This window comes from Bombus huntii, chromosome 15, assembly GCF_024542735.1.
Source record: "Bombus huntii isolate Logan2020A chromosome 15, iyBomHunt1.1, whole genome shotgun sequence".
Lineage (NCBI taxonomy): Eukaryota > Metazoa > Arthropoda > Insecta > Hymenoptera > Apidae > Bombus > Bombus huntii.
The window spans coordinates 4,154,636-4,165,670 of record NC_066252.1 but is presented as its reverse complement, the minus strand read 5'-3'; the positions used below and the strand labels follow the sequence as shown (position 1 = coordinate 4,165,670).

The following is an 11,035-nucleotide window of genomic DNA, read 5'->3' as shown; positions in this document are numbered from 1 at the left end:
TTCTTTCTGACGATGTTTTCGCGTCTTCGCCATCTTTTCCTACGTTTTCATTCTCGTTCGCTGTTTCGACGTCCACGTTTTGCGACGAGTCTTCCGAGGATAACCTTTCAGTGACGGGTGTAACGCTACGCTGCAATTTTTCCTGCGTGTGGACGATGTTATTCACCGCCTTGCGAGCGTCGTTTAACAGTTGTTTCAGCTCGTCGAACTTATCCTGACAGAGTTCATCCGTTACAGTCCGTGTTGACCGTTCGGTTAATTTTTCGGAAGAAGCTTCGTCACAAGTAAAATTATTCGTAATATTTTCTATCGTGTTTTCGGTCTTTGCGTCTTGTGTTTCGATTCGCTCCGTCTGTGCATCGTTAATTGATCTCTCTGCAGCCGATAAAGGTTCAGGATGGGTCCTCGCCTCTATACTTTCAATTATTCGAAGCTCCGCGGCTAGCACAGGCTCTGGCCGTGAATTATCGATCGTTTCCGTCGTTTCTTTTTTTTCTAGTTCCGGCGGGCCTGATTGACTGGTATTTTTAAGTAAATCATCGTTACCTGCGGTAAAGGTGCCACGATCGAATTTCATATAATCAGCAACGTTACTGTTTTTCGAGAGTAGAAGCAAGATCTCGAGAGCTTGTTCAGGAGTGATGAGATTCAAAGGTGTCGGAAATGAGACATTTGTGGAGGAAGAAGGATCGATGCTGTCGGAATCCTCTCCCGAGTCCTTCAAATATCATAAAAATCGTTATATTATCAAATGAAACGTCTAATCATGTGCTGCTGCATAATTTGAAAAGATTAAATAGAACGAACTTAAATCGTCATTAAGGACTAAGCGGCGAGAGTCGAAGAGCGTCTGTGGAAAACGCTGTGTGTAATATCTCGTTGTTGTAAAGAAAACTCCACTCAAACGAATGTCCAAACTCGTTTAGATAGATGACATAGACAAAAGCGAAGAAACAATTAAGTAACGTCTACTAGCGCTTGTGTATCCTCTTTGTAGAGGCAACGTTCTGACACCTTCTAGCGTTATTAATGACTGTTTAGAGTGTGCGTTTAAATTGCGCTCAAATACTATATCGCGGTATTCTCGTTGCCGTGTAGAACATTTTCTGATAAAAAAAAATCGCAATTTTTCAATCTTGTCACTTACACCGTTTTCCAACGCTCCTCGAATCGTCGTAACGTTTCAAGTACACGTTTCGATTTCTCTGATATAAAATGGCAAAGTCCAGATGGAAGAAATAATCACGTATCCTTGATACGATGCTTGATACATAGAATGCCGAGGGAAAAATTTGCCAATGTCCTTAACGAATTAATCAAGGTTCAATTTCGTCGCAGACTCGCCTTTGCTGTTTCATTCTAGTCTAGTTTATTTTCAGTCTTGCTTCAGCCTTGCTTCTAGTCTGTTTATCAGCGTCATTTGGAACAGTTGCAGTAAAGTTTCGGTTGCAGAAATGAAATTGGGGCTCGAGTGCGCGGAATTAAACCTTGATTTATGTTCTTATACGGATTCGGCCGGTTGAATTTAGTACCTCTGGGGTCTTCTTCGTGGTGGAGCGAGGTTTTGCGCGTGTTCTTGCACCGACGCTCGATGTTCGAACCAACGAATCGCCTTGAGATGTACGGCTGGATTGTAGCGCTTCCCCGCTGCTGTACCCGCTGGAGATGTCGTCCGAAGACCTTATATTACTGCAACCAACGATCCGTTTACAGCATAACACGTCCACGTTACGGATATTAGGACGCTACACGTTTGTACTATGATTATTAATCATAAAAATTAATGATTAAAAACGAGATACGAACGTTAAGCTAGCTGTTGGCTCCCTAGACCTTGGCTGTAGAACGTCAACGTCCACTTCGGAAAAATACATTTCCACTCGATTGGTGCTGGACTGTGTCCGACGAGGACTATACCCTCTTCTTCCCACATGCTCTCTTCGACGAGGTTCCACTGTAAATTATTGACAAATTTCGATCAAAGTATGTTCTTTTAATGCCCGATTAACAAAATTCCTACTGTGGACGCACGCGCTGCGTCGTGTCAATCGTTTTCACTGATTAACGAGCCATCGTTGTGAGAAAGTGATATTTCACTCGCGATTTTGTTCGTCGATCAATTTACACGATCGAATTCTATCCTTTAACGTTGCGGCTGCGAAAAAGCAAGAAGATTCTAGGGTAGGAGGTTTTTAGCGAAGAACCACAAAATACAGTGCCGTGAATAATTATAAACTCAACGTTATTTTCTGATTTTTCGTAACATTGAAACAAAAAGAATCGTTTGTTGTAATACCGTAATCGTAATACGAAACAAAACGAGAGACACAAGGAAGAAAAATTGTCTTCTCTCTAAGTCTGGAAGAGATTAGATTTCTTCTTTAAAATTGTGTTTCTCCCTGTGAAGAGATACAAACTCAGTGTTAGTTTTCTTATCTTTGCAATGTTCAATGTTTAGTGGATTTCCCTTTATCTTCAATTACTTCTATCAATCTATTAAATTAGGCTATCCACTGACTTATTTAAAGTTTCAGATTTTATTCTTTTTTTTTTTTTTTTAAGGTAAACTTTTCTCGCTAGAATTCCACGTAGGTTCTCGATGTCCATGTAAACAACAGTGTTCCGAAATTTTCAAACTTCTCTGTACTGACGGCTGTATTGTCTTTTTTATCTTCTATCTCGGTTACGAAAGACGATCCGTTTTTACGAACACACACCATCTGCCGATAGCCTTTCGAGCGTTCAGTTTACGAAAACGGTTTCGCCTAACCTTATCTTAGTTTCTCGGAAATATCGAAGAACCAATACAGAAAATGTGTTTGAGTCTATAATTATTCGAAGCATGGTGAATAACGGGGAAAAAATTGGTGAACTCCTAATATATGGAGCGTTTGTCCACCGAACAGTTTAAATAAACAGAGTTTTACATCGAAGGAAGCGAACAGCGTTATGGTTATTCGCGAGAGAATTCGTAAAAATGACTAGAGCCACGATCGGCCAATAACCTTCCATGTCCGTCTCGTCGTGCATGTGCGGCGTGTTTCTATTCTCGTCCTCTTTCTCGCCGGTCAGGTCGCTCAGGCTGTAGCTCTTCTTTAAATGCTGTACCAGACCACCACCGCCCTGAAAAACCAATCCTCTGTTTTTTTCAACCTGCCGGGTAATCCACGATTGCGTGCCGCGTCGTTTGTCAAGAACCAGTGAGCAGAAAAATCAAACTTATCGATCGAGCACAGAGAAACGTACAGTTACATGTTGAAGATACATACAGAGAAGACTAAAACAAAGTATTACATAGGGTGTTAAAAAAGAAGAAGGTGCTTAGACTCGAAGAGTCGATAGTACTCGGCGAGAGGAATGAAACATTTCTAATAAACACGTAAGTCCTGCGAAGCCTGTAAAGCGATCCTTCTGACGCAACATCGACACTTTTATCGTTTACGACAGCGTTCGACGTCGTGGACGAGGCTTCTCGCGATACGTTGAGACGTCGATTTCTATCGGTGGATGGACATTTTTTTATCGACACGAGAGAGAAACGTATGGAACGTTTATTGTAGCAAACGCGAGGAATTATGCAAAACGTACGATACTGATATTCAAAGATATGTAAAATATTCAAAGTGCAATTACTCGTTAAAATACTTAACGGATGAAACAATTTTCTATCTGGATTCTACTTTCTAGATTATCTTCGTAAAAATATAAAATCGCGTAGATATGGGAAATTTTTGAATTCCTCTCGGTAAGTCTCTTACGAACTCTAAAGTCACAGACCTTCTCATCTGGATATTTTGTACAGAGAAAACGAAAAAAATAAAAATATATTCTTACCAACCCGGGAAAAGGTGTTAATGTGTTATCTGCCGACACCGGAGCGTGTGTTCGATCTGTCGTGCGTGTTTTTAGCGACCGATCTAGGCCGGGTTGAACAACGCGAACGCGTTGCGGTCTCTCGCCTATCCGGCTACGTTTCTTTCCGACTTTCATTCTGGCACGAGTTAACGGCTAGCGTTCCGCGTGTCCAGCGATAGAACCGGGTTCTCTTGATTAACTGGACCAACTCGTTAGACGGGATTTGCACGGTACGAACGATGAAGAATCGATCGATCCGGATGATCGCGGGGTACTAGCGTTTATTTTCCACGAAAAAGAGAACGGAGCAAGAGTGAGGGACCAACACATTACATCCTTATCCATGGAATATATTTATTCGAAAAAAAATGGGAATAAAAAAAAAATAGAATGAAATGAAACATATCAATAGTAGCATCGTTGAGTAAAATCTTTGGGATATAAAAGTCTTACTTTCTAAGCGTTTCAATGGCAAATCCTCGTATTGCTGTAGCTTTCTTAGATTCTCGACGGTTCTAATATGCTTGGAGATGTTCGGTTGGTGTACAAGTAACGAGGATGTGTATCCTATGCAATTACTTTCCATCACATTTACATCAATCTGATATATGTATGAGATTTAACAACAGTTACAACTATGGGAACTACAGCAAGGAACGACACGCTCTGTGATCGATGCCTCCTTAAGCACTACCTGATGTTCGTCGGTGATTACGTGCCAGCAAAAAGTACAGTACTTCGATTACTTCGTAAGCAAATCGTGCGATCCAGATAACAAGTGTTCGTGCAAACTGCATATACAAAATTGCCAGTGATCGTCGAATTCTTCCTGTTACATACCTCGGCCGCGGTACAGTCTTAAACTCTGTCTTTTTGATACAAGTCTAGTTGATAGAAACGAAATATCATGTATTCGATCGATACTCCGATTATTCGACGGCTTGTTCGTGAAAAAGGATTCAACATGGTTATTTGATATATTTATTTGTTGAGAATAGTTTATCAGTTTGCAACAATAGACGAAAATTTCTTGGATTGTCGTAATCGACGAAATCTCATATCGTCATCTATCGTAAGGCACCAGTTCTCCCGACTTACTAAAATTATCACGATTCGCGATTCGATCACGATAGATTACTCTTAATGCTAATTGGTATAATAAACGATATAAGTCGCAGAATTCGCAGAAAGGTGGCACGCAATAATAGTTTCTTAATGTTCGTCTAAACGTTAAACGTTTCGCAGCTGAGATACATTATGCTAAAGGCCTCTGGTATATATCGAATAAAAAGACATCTTTATCATTGTATATAGTATCGTAACGCACGTGTAGACGTAACAAATAATTTCATGGGAGTAAAATTTCAAAAACTCCCCTCTCATCAAAATGACCAAATTCCTTTTTATCTTTGTCTTTCCGACCATTCCATCCATAATTCGTCTTAACGAATACCTTCTTCAGGATTAACTCGACTCTAAAACAGAGAGAGAGAGAGAGAGAGAGAGAGAGAGAGAGAGAGAGAGAGAGAGAGAGAGAGAGAGAAAGAGAGAGAGAGAGAGAAAGAAAAAAAAATGAAAAATTACTCTAAGATTTTCAATAAACACACGCATAATTTCCCTAAAACCCATTCCACTCGAATCTCTATAAATGTAAAAACGCTATGTTAATCTTAAATCGGTAACTTGCAATCCATTTCGACGAAAGCCTGTCGAGGATTATTCTCGCGATTCTCCGAGACTACGTTGAATCGTTGCTTTCCACCGATTCACAGAACGACACTGTGTGTCAGTATTCTGTCATGGTGGATGCATACTGCTGGTCCAACTCATCGTCGCTGAACATGGAGTCAGTGTCGCGAGCGTGTGACCTGAGTCGCCTCGAGTTGCCTTCGGCTCGCCCTTTTCTGGTTTTCCGCGCCTTGTGCGTTTTCTTCGGCGTTGGCACCTTGAAAAAGTTCCCTTCTGCTACAGGATCAATTTCGACCAGCTCGTCGTCCGTGTTCATATCGTTGCTCGTGTTGGGCATCGAATCGACAGGGATCAAGTCATCGGAGCTACTGCTTAAGTGCGACGGGGTGCTTGGTTTCTGGATGGCGTCTATCTGGTCCGTCTTTTCCTTCGAGGTCGTTGGAAGCTTGGCCAAGCTAGAAACGGCCGAGGCCGATTGGATCGTTGATAGCTCAGTCACCATGATTTGGTCTGACTTCAGAATATGCTGACCACCCCCGCGTTCCGATGTGTTTTTAGAAGGATTTTTTTTTTTTTTTTTTGGTTTTTACACATATACACGAACGTCGTGGAATGTTTGATGTTACAGGTCGAACATAACAAACACGTGTGTACATATAACATGGTATTTTTTTTTTTTGATAATATATAACGACGAGTTGTTAAAGGAACGACGATGATTGGCAGTGGTTAGACGATGTGTAGTGATGATGATCGACGTTGGTGTTTGTTTGATTAGAGGCGGCGTGCAGGATAGGCGTGCAGGACAACGTAAACATAAAAAACAAGAAAAAAAAGAAAATCGAACGATTAGCGAATTGGGAAGCGGTGGCTGCAGCGAGTTAATATTTTACGTGAAGTTACGGACTTTTGATCGTTTTGTTACGAGGAAAAGATTCAGACGACGTATCATATACTCGAAGAAACGAGATACACTACGTTGTATATATTCTGTATATTTTTTATATAACCATCTACGATCTACTCGGGATTTTCCGTATCTTATTATTCCGTGTTTAATCTCAGAATTACTTCTATTCCATAAAAAAATATCTTCTCCGTTACTGTTTACTTTTCCTGTTAAACAAGACGATCGGATTCGTCGTTACGGCATCTGTAAGCGAGTGTACTTTTAAGTTCGAAACTTACCTTGATAGCGGTTTGCATGAGAACCGTGGTAGCATAATTCACACCTTTCGATCCGAGGTGCAACACTGCCGAGTAACCTTGCTCCGTCGCGCGTGCTAAGGCATCGTCGATCTCAGCCTCGCGCCGGATCAAAGCCGGGTGAACGAAGCGTCTGTAGAGAATGCTCGAGCCTTTGGTGGCTGGGCTCAACAGCCAGATCACCAGGATAGTCTTGATTTCATAGTAAAACGGGAACCTATACGAGCAAGATCAAAACACAAATGTTACGCGTACGAAACGATGGAAAAAATCGATGGCCGTGAATTATTGGTCGGTAAAATACAGCACATTTTCATAGAAGAATGCAAAATTTGTAGCTCGAACGCAAAAAGATAACCAACGATAAAATTGAGAAGCTTTTTGGAAAAATGTTAAATTACTTTGCAAGCCTCGGTTCTGATTTTTCTTAACAGCCCATCGAGGGTGGACATTTCATTTGCAACTTTTCGCGATGTGCATATCACGTCGTATAATAACATTTATCTTATATTATAGTCTTTATCATCTTGACATAAATCGCAATAACTTGGCAATGAAACGTTGTAGCATTCTATTGTAATAAAAATGGCCCTTCCGTCAGGTGTACGGCCACTTTTCTTAGTAACTGTACATATTTACGATGGACCTACAGGGCCTTTGTCTTTCAGAGAGCTCGTCAATTGTCGTTACGCGTGACGCAGCCGTGAACCACGAAGCCGCATCATCGCGAAAGGAGGGTAAAAAACGAAAAAGGGGAAAATAATTGGGTAGAGTAATGGCCAGGCGTAGGATAGTGGACGATAGGAAAGAAAAGAGTGAGTGTGAGAAAGAGGGAGGGAAGGAGAGGAAAGTGCCAGGGTATTCCTGGCTAGAAATACACCGGCAACTCTCCTTTTTGGTTGTAATTCGAGTATGAAGGGAGAGATCTGGCACAGCGGGCAGGAACACCAGAAACAGAGACGGAAGACGAGACGCCTGTAGAATCCTCAGAAGTGCATGTAAGCCAATATCCATCTCGGCCGAAATTAGACTTTCGGAATTCCCGGTGGCGAGCGGACCACGCGGTTCACCTCGGTTTATTGGCCCCGGTTCGCTCGAATTTTATTCGCTTCCGGCGAAAACGGGGCCATGACCGACCGACCAGACCAAACGCTTCGCGACTCCAGATAGCCCTGTCTACGAAACACATGCCCTTTCCATCCAGCGAACGCGTGCAACAGCTATTTCAGCCTCTTTCATCGCGAGTACTCTTTGGATTAACAAGTTACGAGAGGGAAGGGACCACGGTGGTGTCGACCTCTCCTCTTCTATTTGACCTTTTCGGTACTCGTTCGTTGCTAGCTATACTACGGTATGTATCAAAGTTAGAAGAGAAACGTGACCCAGGCGTTGCTCACCAAAAGCTGAAGAAGACGTCGGTGAATGTTTCCGCGCACGTGAACAGCGCGAACACGATCCAATACATCATCCATTTCACCTGAAAACGAAAGTACAAATGCTTACACTTTGTCTCCAGACGGATCTCTGCGACGAAACGATGTACCGTACGCTCTTAGGGATATAGATAGGATGATCGTCGTCTTGGAGGAACTCTTACTTCGTCTCGGCTTTCGTATGGGATATATTTGATCGCTGTATAAATTCCGTTTGCCATTTTGTTCGTGTAAGTTGGTTATCGATGTTTGTAATTAGCCCGAGAATGTTTACGCGTTCATGGGAAATTTGAATGTACAAATATGTGCAGAACGTACATATATAGAGATATAAGAGGCATAACATCCACGTACATAGAGGTTGCGCGTCAAATTGGTAGAAGTATTCTAACCAGACAACGGTCTTCGATCCACAGCAACCTAATATTAGCTTTTAACGTTATGCGAAAGCAAGAGGGAAACGCAAAGGGAATGGAAATATAAGCTTGGAATTTAACCGAGAATTCTCTGGAGATGGCATTGGAGCATAAAGCGACACGAGTTAATCCAGAAACAAAGTTCGTCGAGGACAAGTGCGGTGGATTTTTAACAAAGAAGCCTGAGAGAAGTAGCCCTCGTGGATAAATATTTGCGGAGCAAAGTTTATGCTTTCCTAGAAACAATGTTTAGCCGCAACGTTATCGAGCAAGTTCAGCTGAAACTTGGCTCGTACTTGGAAGCACGCTTATACTCTATTCCCATTAATTAGAATGATCAAACATAATCGCTATTAATGGAAGACGAAGTAAGAATACCTCTCTAGTTATTTCAGCGGGTGGTCTTGATAGATACTCACGTATTCTTTCACATTCTTCGTTCTCACTGCCTTGTACGAAGCGTAGGCCGGGTACAAATTGCCAAACACTAATCTGAAAATCGGATACAGGAGAATGTAAGTGAGCGATCGGGGCATTACAATAACTAGGAACGCGGCCAGGATCCGAAGGCTGCCCAGGCCCATTTTCTTTGGCAATTGGTCCGCACAGTATCGACCAACAGCGAACAGACTCGTGGCCAATATTCGAGGGACACCCGTTTTACAGATCGTCCAGAGAAACGGATTTTCCTCGAGTTCGTCCGGTCGAGGCTCGTTTCTTTTGATTTCCATTCCACACCGGGAATCTTGCCCGTGCCTCGCCTGGATTCTCGATTTCTATTCGCGAACTCTCTCTCCGAGTGTTTTTCGATTCTCGTCGGTCCGATCCGACGCATCAAACTGTAAAATCGAAGCAGGAAAATCGTGCCTTGAAAAATTAATCTTGCTCTGCCTGTAAAAGTAAACTAACAGAGAGATAAGCGAAAGGAAACTTACAGACTCGGCGAACAGATTGAAAAATCGGACAGAGACGTGTCTCGTTCTGATAGGTATAGCTCGTCGATCGACGAAATAACCGAACGATGAAGTAATCAAAGATTATAGAAGAACGATCGAACGAAGGGAATACTATGATGCGTGTACTTTCACTCACGGATTTCCTACAGTCGCGTTCATACGGCGGATCCTTTCGTTGCAAACGATGATCTCGTAGGCGTGAAACGAAGTTGAATCGAGGCTGATTGCGAGGGTAATTAGCGGCAGCGCGGAGATCAAGCGGTCGATTCGTGGACGCAATTGGCAACGCAGGTAGCTTCTACATGACGTCCCCTTTTCGTGAACTGTTCTCCGCCGCGACGCACTTGTTGCATCTTCTAGCCACGGAAACGCTTCACATCGTCGTTTCACGGCTACGAATCGATTCGTTTTCCACGAAAGGATCGCCCAGAGCAGACGATTCGCGCTGTTCGATCGAGGAAAATTCGCGTTTTCGTCGGTCACGGGCTCGGCGGCCGCTTGTTCCGGCCGCGGATGCTTCCAGTTAAAGACTAAATGCGTAACTGCGTTCTGGCACCGACGTGTCGACTACATCGATGCCATACAGGCTCTATTTTAGCGCCTTAAGCCGCTGTCACGCGAGCCGGATACGAAATTCGCCCGACTCGCCTTCACGATAACGATTCAACCGATTCGATAGACTTTTCGTTTTTGCGCACTGTTCTAAGATGCTGTGTGACTTCAGCTGTCGTTTGTCTCGTGTAACTATAACATTAGCACGATGACTATTGTTGTTCATGGAAATGCAACACGCTGATTGGATAAATTGGTTCTCCAAATGTATTTTAGAAGAAGCTGAAGAGCGTAGTCAGATATTTGAGTCAGCCAGAAGATATTGCATAAGAACCAATAAAGCGAAGAACAAAATGACGCAAAAGGAATAGCATATACATACACTACTAAATTATGTTAATCACAGTTGAAACTATTACCATTGAACTAACTTTTTCCTCTTTCATCAGTACAATGTATGGCCGTTGAATTTTCAATGTAAGTACACGGTATATTTCGCTATTTACTGCATCGTTAATAACGGGTTAAATAATTTATTTTCAAACATAGATCACTTGAAATTTATTCCCAATTGAGTTTGGCAAATTGCTAAGCAAATTATTTAACTTCGCCAAACTAGCCCAAATTTACATTGTTTCCAATGTTGGAGAGTATCGTCGTGTTTAAAATAACAGTGTTTTTCGTTTTTACCGCATTGCGCGTCTCTTGTTTTTTCCCGTTTTCGTTGCTGCTATTTCACACTTTTTTCAACGGCGGTTTATGCCGCCGTTGACGTTAACAAAAATTACTTCGACGAGAAAAATCGCTCGAACAAAATGTAACTTTACAAATGTAAATTTGATATTTAGAGAATGATTGCGGAACTAGGGAGGATGGGTTCGGCGAACGAGCTTCGCCAAGCGAGAATCGCGCGAAACTACGGACGATC

At 42.4% G+C, this 11,035-nt stretch overlaps 1 protein-coding gene across 2 annotated transcripts; it reads right to left on the bottom strand.

Moving 5' to 3' along the window:
• Nucleotides 1–4,189: 4,189 nt before the first annotated feature.
• On the bottom strand, nt 4,190–11,035 carry LOC126873740 (receptor expression-enhancing protein 1-like). Of its 2 annotated transcripts, none has more exons than XM_050634936.1 (5): nt 10,527–11,035; nt 9,019–9,438; nt 8,148–8,227; nt 6,733–6,967; nt 4,190–6,070 (listed from the first exon to the last, which is right to left on the bottom strand). In XM_050634936.1, the coding sequence occupies exons 2-5, from the start codon at nt 9,328–9,330 to the stop codon at nt 5,642–5,644; spliced, it is 1,056 nt and encodes a 351-aa protein (XP_050490893.1). In that variant the 5' UTR covers nt 9,331–9,438; nt 10,527–11,035; the 3' UTR covers nt 4,190–5,641. The 2 variants fall into 2 exon arrangements, with proteins under 2 accessions (XP_050490893.1, XP_050490894.1); XM_050634937.1 differs by lacking the exon at nt 4,190–6,070 and adding an exon at nt 6,096–6,660 and having other exon boundaries at nt 10,527–11,033.